This window comes from Miniopterus natalensis, chromosome 1, assembly GCF_054644295.1.
Source record: "Miniopterus natalensis isolate mMinNat1 chromosome 1, mMinNat1.hap1, whole genome shotgun sequence".
In the NCBI taxonomy this organism is placed as follows: domain Eukaryota; kingdom Metazoa; phylum Chordata; class Mammalia; order Chiroptera; family Miniopteridae; genus Miniopterus; species Miniopterus natalensis.
In genome coordinates, this window is record NC_142081.1 from 39,212,863 (window position 1) to 39,224,903 (window position 12,041).

Here is a 12,041-nt window from a genome sequence, read left to right on the forward strand (position 1 = left end):
CGTGGCCCGTGCGCCCCGCCACCGCCACCCTGTCCGGCCTGGAGAGCACAGCGACCCAGGCACCTGTGAACGCACACACAGGGAATATGAAACCCTGCCAGGGCTCCTTCCCTTTGGGGAGCAGCGGGGCAGGCGAGAGGGCGCCTGCGCCCCAGCGTCGAGGCTCCCCTGCCTTTCCAGGCCTGCCTCTCCCAGGCCCATCCTGCGTCCCTCACTCCCCACCCCGCCCCAGCGCTCCAGGACCCGGCACCCCGAGTCCCAGCGCCTGGCAATTCTGGTAGAGCCTGGGATTCCGGGCAGCACCCCGTCTCTGAGCGCCCAGGTGGTGACCTCCTCGGTGGGACAGGCTGAAAATGGCACGAATTAACTCTTCCGTCCCCTGCGAGCGCTCGAGAGGAGTGAGAGGCCAGGGCCCCAGGAGCTAGGCCGTGCCTGCCCGCTTCGGCAGGCCCGGGCCCAGAGGAGGGTCCGAAACGCGGGGAGGGTGTGGCCCGTGGGGCGAGCGAGGTGTGTCTTGAGGACTCGGGGGGGGGGGGCGGGGGGGGAGGTCTGGAGCTCGCTGCTGCCGCAGGAGCGGACGCGCTTCTCAGCCCCGGTGCCCAGAGCCCGCGCCGCCGTCCCCGCCCCCACCTGTTGCGCTGCCCTTCGCTTGCCTCCGGCCCCCCTCCCCGGCCCCCCGCTCTCACTTCCACAGCCTCAGAAAGTGACAGATTTTTATTTTATTTTATTAAAAACAAAACAAAAGTCACGGATACAGGGTGGTCTCCCCAAACAGGCTCAAGGTGGTCTCCATCTCGTGAGTCAGTTGTCGCCCTTTTTTAAAGTGCTGTTACATCAGGAGGTTACAAAAAACAAGGCAAAACCCGAAAGGGCCTGCAGAGCGGGAAGGAAGTCGGTCCGGGAGAAGAAAGCAAAGTAACCGACCGCGTAAGTAAAGGAAACTCAGTACTGAACCAAGAGACTCACAGAACACTGACATCCATTGCACATAGCCACTTTGTCATTAGGAACAAGTTTCAGAAGTGGACGGGGCGGGGAGCGCGGGGCCAGCGAAGTTGCTACACTGTCATCACAACGGGGGTCCGAGGCTGTCCTGGGGCGAAGAGAGGCCCCCCTCTTCCCTTTATTGTCCCTCTCTGTCCAGTTGACCCCACGAGGTCCAATGCCCTGGGGTTCAACCGCGGGGCGAAGTGGTATTTACACTTGGGAACGGAGACGGGTCCTGGGCGCGGGCGCCGGGCGGGGCTGTATTTACACTGGTCGGGTCCGAATGGCTTGTTCCTCGCTCTCGGCCGCCGGGCCGCGGGTATTTACAGGAGAGCAGCATGGCTTGAGGGCGCGTGGGCGCAGCGGGCGGCCCTAGGGCAACAGCGGGGGCTTGAAGGAGCAGTTGCCTGTGCAGTGGCGGGGAGTCAGCATCTTGCAGGAGAAGTGGTGCAGGGCGTCGTGGGCTTCTGGAGAGACAGTCAGGCGGGCCACGTTGGGTGCCTCGCCTGCCTGGCTTCCCTGGCCGGGGTCCCCTCCTCCGCCCTCCCGGGTCTCACCCACCCTCTTCTGGCTCAGGGGTTCTGAGGGAGAGGATTGGAAGGAGACAGGGGAACAGAAGAGAGATCCTGGCGACTCAAACCACTGCTCTGGTTCAGTAGCCCCATTTCACAGAAGAGGAAACTGAGGCACAGAAAGAGGGAGGTCCATCTGCCCAAGGCAAGATTTGGACCTGAGGGCAGATTGCCCAGAGCCCAGAGCCCAAGGGGCTCTTTCTGCCTATCCCATCCGTTCTGAAATCATTTCCTCAGTAAAAGCAAATCCTAGTTTCCTCTTCTCTGCTTCTGATCCGTGTGGACCTGGCCTCCCCTCTCCCTAGGCCCGTCATTCATTCGTTCATTCATTCATTCGTCCATTCATTCGTTCGTTCATTCATTCATTCGTTCATTCTCCCGCACGGCCAGCGACTGGCACCCCTCCTATCTTTGTTCCTCGGCTCCCCCACCTTTTAACTTCTGCTGGATGGCATAGCGCGCCTTTCGCTCTTGGTCCAGTTCGTTACACAGAGTGTCTGGAAGACATGGGGAGGGGCCGGGGAGGGAATGAGCCCACCTGTCCGCCGGCCTGCGGGGTCACGCCCCGGCCTCACCCTCTTCCCAGCACTCAGCCCTCGGTAAAAACAAGTCGGAGAAAGAGGGAGGGGGCCTCAACGCTCCAAACTGCAGCCTGGCGGAGGGAGGAAATGGCCTGGGATGGTGCTTAAAGGCAGACGGATCTAACCAAAATTAAAGCAAACTTAGGCATTACTTCCCAGGTAATTTTACGCCTCGATTTTTAATTTAGAAACCATGGAAATTGCCGCGATAAGAAGTTCAATCACTCCATGTAATGATGCCTGCAAGCCGTTTGCTGGGCTCGCTTGCCATTCTGAGGCTAATCAGAGTATACAAAGGATATTAAATAAAAAAAAATAATTGTTAAATTACCTTCAATTTAAATCCAAATGACTGAGCCAACATTGCGGCTCCTGCCAGACGAGAGGCAGTTACGGCCCGTGCACGCGCTCACCTGACTCCCGTCTTACCTCTGACAATTTGCAGCTGTTGCACCATTTCTTCCCGATAAGCCAATTCCCTCTTCATTTGATCCTGAAAATTATCTGTGCAAATTGATTAAGTGAGAGCTGTTAAGCACAGCCCCCTCCCAGGGCCCCCGTTTCCCCCAGCCGCACCCCACCCCCTCAGTCTTCGGCCTGGTGGGAAACCCCAGGAGAGGAGGGCTCGGCGGCTTCCGCGGGGGCGCAGGGCAGCTGCTCGCGCCGGGTCCGGGAATCAGGCTGGGCGCGCGGGAAGAAGGTTCTGGCCACGAGGTGGGGCGGGGTGAGGTGGGTAGGGATGGGGGTACCTTTGAGACTTTGAAATTCTCGCTCCAGCTTCTTGCGGAGCTCCATTTGCTCCAGGAGCAGTTTTTGCAATTCGTCTGTGAGGGGGCAAGAGTGGGAGGTAAAGGAGAGGGCTGTGCAGGGCTCAGGAGGCCCAGAGGCAGCAGGTCCTGACCTGGGCAACAGTCCCAAGACGGGAGTTGGGGGCGGTGGGGCCAGTAGAAAGAGGCCCTCAGCACTCAGTTTACCCATTTGCTTCCAAAGGATTTGGGTTAGGAAAAGGGGCTAGGAGATAAATTGCTCTGGAGAATCAAATCTGGATGGTAGAAGGCATTTTCCACTACTCAGTCCTGGCTCAAGGCGCTAAGCGGAGTGGCTTCTGCTTCAACTCCTAATTCCCTACCCTTAGAGACTAGCCCAGGAGGACTCAATTTACCCCTTCAAGAGTCAGACCTAACCCCTCCCTTTAATAATACAGAGAAGGGAGAATCTGGTCAAAGTCTTGGTCCCCAGCCCTGGAAAAAGACATACAACACTTTGTTTACAATTTCAGGAGTCCCTGACCCCAAATCCATGCTAAGAACACTCAGATAAAGCACCAATGACTTTGAAGATAATTGCATATCCTGGAAAATCTGCAACTAGGCAGAGAGAAAGGCCACGGATGCCTTCCTCTCTCCCACACCAATTTCCTAGCCCATCCCCGGGTTGGTTTGGGGAGAGGGGAGCAGGTAGGTACGGAAAGTCCTGCTAGTGCCCTCAGAAACCAGCTCGAGAAGTGGCACGGGGCTACTGGTATCTGGGTCTTCCCCATGGGGAGGTTCTCTATCCTTTCGTAGCAGGTGCTCAAAAGCAGAAAAAAATGGGAGCTAGAGGAGCAAAGTGGGGTTAGAGGCTCCCTTCTTCTATGCCTGAAGTCACACTCTCCCCCTTGCAGGCTGAGCAACAACCCCAGGACCTTATTCTGCAAACAAGCTGCATGCCCACCTCATTTGGGTTGGGGTGAGTGGTTATGCATTAATGCCGAGAGAAAAGTTCACCTCTGGGACAGTCCTAAAGTAAATGCCTCCTAGGAATCTTGCTATTCAGAAAGTCATGTTTTCCAGTGAGTTTCGGAGACCCAGATTGTCCTGTCTGATTGTCCACATGCATCAAGGTCCTAGGATATTTACTCATTTCTCCTTCTCACTGGGCTATTTAGACAGACCCGGCCTTAGGAACTTAAAGTTCCAATGAACCTCTGGGGGTTTGGTTCCCTCTAGCCACCCCCTACTCACATACACACCTCTGTGCCAGGACGATGTGTCCAGGGGCCCTATCCTCTCCACTTAGTGCAAACTGATTCCCCAAGAGCCCTGTCTTCTCACACACACTCTGACAGGAGTAACAAACACCCCTTTACAAGAAGGGCCCATCTCCCCCAAGCACAGTGTAGCCCCATTTCACAGATTTCACCTCACCTCTGGCCAGGTTCTCGATATCTTTCTCCACTAGCTGAGTTGCTGTGACATCCAGGGTGAGCCCATCTTCACCTGTGACACAAGGGCAGGTAGGAGAGGTTCTGTACTGGGAGAGGCCTTGGGAGGGGAAGGGAGGGGAGGGGATGGGTGAGCTTCCTGGGAACTGGGCTAAGTCAGGGACCTACTCCAGACCCTCTGCCATTAGAGGAGACATTTGCAGGCATCTGGTTCTCCCCACCTTCGGAGCCATCATTTTAGAGTGACCCATTGCAGGAGACCCAGGGAAGATAGGCTGTCTTAGAGCAGGAAGTGCCCTTTGACCTGTCTTAGGTGGGTGATGGTGTCCCTCATTTTCTTCTAAAATGTCCCCTTCTCTTACCCTGAATAGCTCCAAACCCACCAGGGAGGTAAGCAACTCAGAAAACTTGGCCTACACCTTGCCCGCGCTGTTTAAATATTTATCTGCCAGCCGCAGAAGGGGACCCACAGCCGCCACCCTTGCTGGAAAGCCTTCGCAAGCCACAGCCGGTGGGAATCTCGGCGACGGGGGCCCCACCTCCCGACGGGGGGCGGTGCGAGCGGATCCCAGGGCTCACCTCGGTCTGTATTTGCAGGACTTGGCTGGGAGATACTCCTTTGGTCTGGATAGGATTTCCTCGTTTCCAAATCGTCGGCGGGCGAGTGATTGTCTTCCTTATCTGGCTCTTAAAGGCAATAAACCGAGTTTCAAGGAGAGGCAAAGAAACCGTGACCCTGATACGGCCGGAGCTGCGGCAGTCCGGGAGCCCGAGCCCTAATTAAAAGCTTCGCGGCCGCGGCTGTTCCCTGCTGCGCGCCTGGGCTCGCACCCTCAGGCTTTGGGCCGGGCCTTCCCTCCCCCGCGCGCGGTCTGCTTTTCTCGGGCTCCACGCCCCCTCCCCAGCCCCTCGGAAAAGAGCAATAGGAGCAGCCGAGCCCACCAGGGACGAGCGACCTACATCGCACGCAGATATTGGGGCACCGCGAGCGCGCGTGGCCGCCGGTCTGCCTGCGCCGCTCCCGCCGAAACCGCGGCTCCGGCCGTGCCCGCGGCGTGGTGGTGGCGGGGGAAACACGCTCCCGGGCTTGGCCCGCCCGGATTCCCTCGGCCTCAGCCTCTCATCTGGGAGCCGTGGGTCCCTCGGCACGCGCAGGGCTCCCCCCACCCCCCACCGCGCTGGCCGCAGCCACCACCGCGCTGCAGGTTTACCCTAGTGCTCAGCTAAGCGCCCCCACCGTTCGCTGGCCCTCGCCTGACCACGGGGGTACTTTGAAGCCCCCAAACACTTGCTTTATAAATGAAAGCACTTGAAAGGGGTGCCAGGCGTGATCTTTAAAAGGTTTTAACCCAGTGTAGCAGGTGTACGTGAGCGTGTGTTTATGTGCTGGAGAGGGAGGTCTGCTGTTAGGGAACCAAACGATGAAAGTTGTTGGAAGTTCTCGCCTAGCTTCTTTTTTCTTTCATTGTCTCTCTTTCCCTCTCCCTTTCTGTCGCTTTCTCTGCCTCTTTCTCCTCTCGTCCTTCCTCGCAGACCTCCCCTGGCCCCGGCCCGCTGCCTGCCGTCCCCCATCACACGGGCCAGCGACCTCCTCAGGGGGTTGGGGCGTTACCGTGGGCCTCCGGGGTGCAGAGGTAGGAGGCCGCGGGCCCCAGCGCCGCCGCCGCGCTCTTCACGTGCTCGTCCCGCTCGGGCGCGTACACCTGGTCGGCCGAGAAAGGACAGGCGGTTAGGGGGACGCCCGGCCGTGGCCGGGAGCCGCCGGGCCGGGCGTCGCGGCCGCGAGGGGCTGCCGAGGGGTGGCGGGGGTCGGCCGGGCGAGGGACTGGAGCGCCCCGGGCGGCGGCGACGCGCACGGCGCAGCCCTGAGCCCTTGAGGGCCGCGTCGCTGCTGTAGATTCGGGCTAATTATTGGCGCCCGCGAGAAAAGGACCCGACACAAAGCGGCTCCCAGCCGAGGGCCGGTCAAAGCCGCCCCCACGCTCTTCCACCGCTTCCTCCTCCGCACCTTCCCTCCGCCCGCGCCGGCCCCGAGCATAAATGACGCCTTTTGAATCTGGCTAACGACTCGTGTTTTAATGGACCGAGTGGAAATGTACAAGTGTGCGCGCCCATTTTCCAGTGGCCAACAGCTCCAGCTTAGCTGCACCCCACACGCACCCGAAGCGGCCCCACCAACCTGAGAGCCCCTCTCCCGCCCCGCACACCGTCTGGACAGCTCCCCACCTCGAACCCTGTGGTTTTCAAGGCGGGAATCCGAAGAGACTTGGGGGTCTACGAGCTGGGGATCCCGGGGACCCGGTTCTGCAGTGGCCCGGCTCTGGGGAGAGGCCGCCCTCTCTTCACCGCTGCTCTTCCCCGGGGCTCTGAACCGGCCCGGCCTCACCAGCGCCTTTCTCCGGCTTTAGGTCCCCCCGCCCCCCTCCTTCTTCCTCCACACCCCTTTTACTTGTCCTTTCCTGTTTCTGTGTCACTGACGGTCCCTGCCTGTCTCCTCCTCACTCCCATTAAAGAAAACACAGCACACGCGTTTCTCAGGCCGGCCCCCCGCCCCCATCTTCCGAAACCCTCGGCTGGGGGTCCCAGCGAGCCCAGCTCCACGGGGCTCCCGGAGCCGGGCCTGCTCGGAACAGCCGAGGCCTGCCGCTCAAACGCCCGCTCAGAACAAAATCCCGGCCCCCTACCCGCCCAGGGCCGGCCCCACGTCCCCGCGGGGCCGAGGGGTAGGCAGGGAGGCGCCACCAGCGGGGTGGGCGCGGGGCTCACCTTGGCCGGCGCGGGGCCCCCCAGCGGCCCGCAAGTCTCCCGCAGCTCATAGGCACCGCTCGGCGGGCTCCTCTCTGGTCTCCGCACCACGTCGTCGGCCGCCACGTCCCCAAATACGGCCCGGCTGGCTGGGGGTAGCCCCGGGCGGCGCGGGGGGCAGGGGCTACTGCCGTCCGGAGAGTCTGTGGGGCGGTCGGCGCCCGAGGAGGTGGTGGACGGGGGCCCGGCGGGCTGCTCCCCGTCGGGGCCGCCTCCTGCGCTGGGCGCGACGGGGGCGCCGGGCTCGGTCTCGTCCGGGGTGACCTCGTCGTCGGGGAAGCGGTTGGACTCCACGTCCACCTCGGGCTCGTCGGCAGTGTCCACGTCGGGCGAGGCGGAGTGGTAGCTGGAGCTGCCCTCGCTCAGGAAGTCCGGGCTCACGTAGCCCCCGCCGGACCCCGGGCCAGGCCCAGGCCCCCGAGCGGGCCCCGCGCCGTAGGCGTCGCGGGCGCTGCCGTAGAGCTTGGCGATGCTCTCGGCGTCCTTGACCACGGGCCTGAAGGCCGACACGTAGGAGCCTTTGCGCGCGGGCGGCGGCGGCGGGGGCGGGGGCAGGGGCGCCAGCGGCGGCGGCAGCGCCTCGTCCGCGCCTTCCTCGTCCAGCGGCCCGCGCGACAGCGCGCTCGGGCAGCGCTCCTCGGCGCCCAGGCCGCCGTCCTTGGCCGGCTCGGCGCCGTCCAGAGGCTCGGGGCCGCCGCCACCCGCCGCCGCCGCCGCCGCCGCCGCCGCCGCCGCCACAGCGGCCGCCACGGCCTTAGCCTGGCTCTGCGCGGCCGGGTAGGGCGGCACCGGGAGGCTGCCCGCCGCGGGCCAGAACATGGGGAACGTCGGGTACACAGTGGCCGCGGCGGCGGCTGCGGCCACGGCCGCGGCGTCCTTGGCTGCCCCAGAGGGCTGGTGACCCCAGAACATGGCCCCACCACCCGGGCCAGCCCCGGCGCCCGGGGGCAGGTGGCCCGTTCCTGGGCCGCCCGCGCCTCCACCGGTGCCCGCTCCCCCGCCACCCCCGGCGCCTGGGCCGCCCTTAGGTTCGCCCGCCCCTAGCACCGGGTCGTCCTTTTTGGGGCAGAGACCGAAGGCCGTGGGGAAGCCGTAGGGGTGAGGGAAGAGCGGCGGGGGCAGCTTCTGCAAGAGGCCAAAGCCCTTGCTGGGCACTGGGATCACCGGGTAGCTGCGCACGCCGGCGCCTCCGCCAGGCCCTCCGGGGCCCGCGGGGCCGCCGGCGCCCCCTGCCAGACCGAGTCCTCGCTGAGGGTGGGGGGGAGGCGGCCCAGGAGGCCCGGCGGCCTCATCTTCGCCACAGCGCAGGCTTTTGTGGGGCGGCGGGCCTGGGGCCATCTCCGCGCCGCACCCCGGGCCTCCCCCGCCGCCGCCGCCAGGGCCACCTTTCCCCTGCCCACCGGACCCTCCATTAGCGCCACCGCCACCGCCTCCTTGCAGCGAGAAGGTCCGCTTGCGGGTGCCGCCGTTGAACATGGCCTTGACGTCCTCCCAAGCGTGGCTCAGTTCGTCTGTGGCCGACTTGTCGCTGAGTTTAAGGTGCCGGCGCCACGAGTTGAAGTTGGCGGCGTCGGGCTGGGTGTACTTGGCGTCGGGAGTGCGGTGCGAATGGAAAATGAACTTGTTGGGCGAGAAGTACATGCTGCAGTAGCCGCACTTGATGCACTTGGCACGAGAGCTGTTGTATCGCGCGGGGATGAAGCTGCCCCGCGAGCCCCACGCGCACTCGTGCACCACATCGAAGGCGAAGTTCTCGGGCAGCTTGGGCGGCTTGTGCTCGCCCAGGAACGACTTGCACAGGCGCTCGGCCTCGCGCTTCGTGATCATGCCGCAGCGGCGCGACGAGATGGGCATGGCCCCGGCCCGGCGCAGGATCTCCAGCTGCACGGGCGTGCACTGAACGCACGTGATGCCCAGGGCCACTCGGCGGTTGTGAATCTCATTGTAGCTGTAGTTCTTGAGGAGGGTGTTGGAGATCTGCGCCAGGCACAGGCGCTCCTGGCCGTCGATGACCAGGGACACGATAGGCACCCCGTACAGCGACGTCTCGCCCACCTGGTTGGGTTTGAGAGCGCTGGAGCCCGAGTAGGGCTGCAGCTCCTGCTTTGAGTTAGGCGAGGAGTTGCCCTCGCGCCCCGGCCCCAGCTGAGTGGTGAGAGCCTCCATGCCGCCGCTCCTGCGAAACAGAGAAAGCGGAGAGCAGATGAGCCATTTTCAGTGCGGCCGCGGCTCGGGCCCGCCCAGCGGGGCGCGCCGAGTCGGGCGCGCGGGGGAATCTTGGCAGTGGGGAGTCCTAGCTCACTCGCCCCCTAGACGGGCGCCTTTTGTTATTCAGGCGCATGCTGGCGCCGGAACAAAAGCCCCCGGGGTTTGGGTGAGCAAAAGGGGTAATTGAGACCTCAGGAATGCCCCGGCAGCTGGGAACGAAATCCTGTTTTCGGAATGGGGTGGAAATGGAGCCCAGAGACGGAGAGTGACTTGCCCAAGGCCACACAGCAAAGACATTGCCGAACCCAGGCTTCTCGGGAGCCGGGATCCGTGCGCCTTCGGCCACCCTCAGCCTGCCCTACCCGCCTAGGTCCTGAAGCCCGGACTTCGGGGACCGGCCTCCCCTCTGCTCTGTAGTGCACGCACGCGGGCGGGCGGGGGCATCGCGTGGAGGGGTTGGGGGAGGGGCGGTCACTGCCCGGCTCCAGACAGCAGGGGGCGGTGGGGGGGGGGGGAGAAAGGGAGGGTCTGGACGTTGGGCGGTGGGGGCTGCGAGTAGGCAGAGGCGACCGCTGTTCGCAGTGCTGAACCCCACTCTCTCCAAAGCACGCCCTGTGCGCCCGGCCCCAGGGCGGCCCCCAGGTCACCCAGCTCGGTGCCAAGCCGATAACAGCGCTGGTTTCCACAAACCCGAGCTTCTCCTGTCAGGTCCGGAGCCCCGCCAGAAAGAGTCCGGCTGGAAATAGGAATCGCTTTCTTTCCAGCCATCAGTGAGACCAGGGTCACCCAGTTCCTAATCACATTTTTTTGCATTTTTAGCTGCGTTCCAGGCCAAAGCTGGTTTCCATCCGGGTCAGCATGTGAGACGGAGAGGTTCTCAAGGAAGTTTCTTAGGAGCCACTTTTCCTTCGCTTTTAACTGCCCTCTCCCTAAGTTTTCCTCCTTCAGATACGCCGTTTTCGCTCAGGCCAAGTGCAGTCTCTCTGGGCTTCTCATTTTTTCTGGGTGGGGGCATCTCCTTTTTGGGTATCCTTCGTTCTGGGCTATCCTGGCTCATTTGGGCTGAAGGGAATCCTGGCTGGTCTCCAAAGCCACTACAAGGGTCCAGGTCAAAAGTTGCCGCCCATCCCACGCTTTGCTCGCTGGCCCAGGGAGGGAGGCAGCTGTGGCCTGGACCTTAGCAGCGGGAGGACCAGGGGAGTGATGCTTGGAGCTCTCTAGGTGGCCGGGCCAGCCACCTGTCCTCAGGCTCGGAGGCTCCCACCTGGCCCGCTGCTGCAGGCGCTCCTGCCGCCCAGGCAGCCCCACCCTGAAGGCCCCGCTTCTAACTCGGTAGGAAAGGAAAACCCATTTTTAGGCAAAGGGGCAGCTCCAGCCGGACAGCGGATCCGAGTTCAAAAGCCTCCATCTAGAAGACTGGGATCTTCTGTCTGTCTCCCTCCTTCTCTGTCGAGGTGTCCCTCGTCTGTCGATCTTATCGTCCCTAAGCTGTCTGTCCCTCCCAGCTCCCTCCTCTTTCTCCCATCTGTCTTCATACCTTCTTCAAGTATCAAGCTATTTATCTGCTATCTGTCTGTTTCATCTTGATCTCTGTGGATCAAATTGAAACAAGTGACCCCCCCATTTCGCGTTGAAGTCCCTGGTAACATTTAGGAGGCAAAAACACGGTCCTAAGTCTCCAGCGGAGGGGCCAGCAAGACAAGCCTCGCACCCCCCTGAAGGGCTCTCAGACGGGCTGGGGAGGTGGCCGGGTGTGGGGTGGGGGTGGAGGGCTGGGAAATGACGACGTCTTCCTGGTTCCCCGAAATCGGCAAGTGTGCGCTGCCCGCATGCAGTGAAGGGGTTGCTCGGAGTCGAGCGCGTCTTCCTCCCCAAGCTGAGGGTTTGTGGTCCCCGCGAGGTTTTTCCGAATGGAAGGAGGGGGCCCTGGGGCCAGGAGAAGGGGGCCCTGGTAGAAGAACCGAATTTCGAGGTCCAGAGCAGAGAGCCAGGGTAAAGGACTGTACGCAGCGACGAGGAGCCGCGGCCAGGGCAGCTCGGGGAGCCCTCGCCCGCTCCTGAGGCTTGAGGGGTGAGCTTGGAGTGGGCGACGAGGTGGGAGGCGGGCAGCTGTGGGAGTGAGGCTATGGAGTCTTTAGGTGTAATCATAAAAACAGCCGCAAGAACCAAATCCGAACTAAACGAAAGAAGCCGCAGGGGCAGGGTGCGAGGGCGACGGGCGACCGGACGCGGATACTCACCCTGCGGCGGCGGCTGGAGCCGGGCGAGCGGCGAGCGGAGGTGCGCGGCGGAGTCCGGGATCCGCCGGGCTCTCCGGGTGACGGCGCGGCCCCTCCCCGCGCGCGCGCACAGCCGCGCTCCCGGGCTCCCCGCGCTCACACCCGCGGCCCCGCCAGCCCCTCCCGCGCGGCGCCGGGTCTCAGCAGGTGCGGGGCGCTAGGGCCCTGGGCGCGGAGTTAGGTGCCCCGCGTCGCTGCCCCTGAGGCCCCGGCAGGGCCCAGAGTGGAGGCTGGAGCTTGGAGCGCATGGCGCGGCGACGGGCACCGCGCGGTGACAGCCGGAGTGGCAAGGCCAGCGCAGGGCGGGAGCGCCTGACAGCTGCGAGCCGGGGCGCCACACCCACCGCCCGAACGGTCCCTTGCGCCTCCCGGGGCCCGCTAGCCCGCGGGCCACGCGCTGCGCCCG

At 63.3% G+C, this 12,041-nt stretch overlaps 1 protein-coding gene across 2 annotated transcripts; it reads right to left on the reverse strand.

Annotated features, from left to right (window-relative positions):
• Nucleotides 1-1,359: 1,359 nt before the first annotated feature.
• On the reverse strand, nucleotides 1,360-9,653 carry SKOR1 (SKI family transcriptional corepressor 1). 2 transcript variants are annotated; one of them, XM_087814413.1, is made up of 9 exons: nucleotides 9,547-9,653; nucleotides 7,110-9,324; nucleotides 5,956-6,046; nucleotides 4,923-5,030; nucleotides 4,327-4,398; nucleotides 2,890-2,964; nucleotides 2,570-2,644; nucleotides 1,991-2,056; nucleotides 1,360-1,454 (listed from the first exon to the last, which is right to left on the reverse strand). In XM_087814413.1, exons 1-9 carry the CDS (start codon nucleotides 9,651-9,653, stop codon nucleotides 1,360-1,362), a joined length of 2,904 nt encoding a protein of 967 aa, XP_087670539.1. The 2 variants fall into 2 exon arrangements, with proteins under 2 accessions (XP_087670539.1, XP_087670544.1); XM_087814418.1 differs by lacking the exon at nucleotides 9,547-9,653 and having other exon boundaries at nucleotides 4,327-4,443; nucleotides 7,110-9,314.
• Between the last annotated feature and the right edge of the window lie 2,388 nt (nucleotides 9,654-12,041).

Excerpts from the sequence above, each read along its gene's own strand:
- SKOR1 (XM_087814413.1), bottom strand. The coding sequence starts at position 9,653 with ATGTCTTTGCTGTGTGGCCTTGGGCAAGTCACTCTCCGTCTCTGGGCT. Across the intron at positions 6,047-7,109 it reads GGGGCCCCGCGCCGGCCAAG|GTGTACGCGCCCGAGCGGGA; the intron begins GTGAGCCCCGCG and ends TCGGCCGACCAG. Across the intron at positions 2,965-4,326 it reads TATCGAGAACCTGGCCAGAG|ACGAATTGCAAAAACTGCTC; the intron begins GTGAGGTGAAAT and ends GCCCCCTCACAG.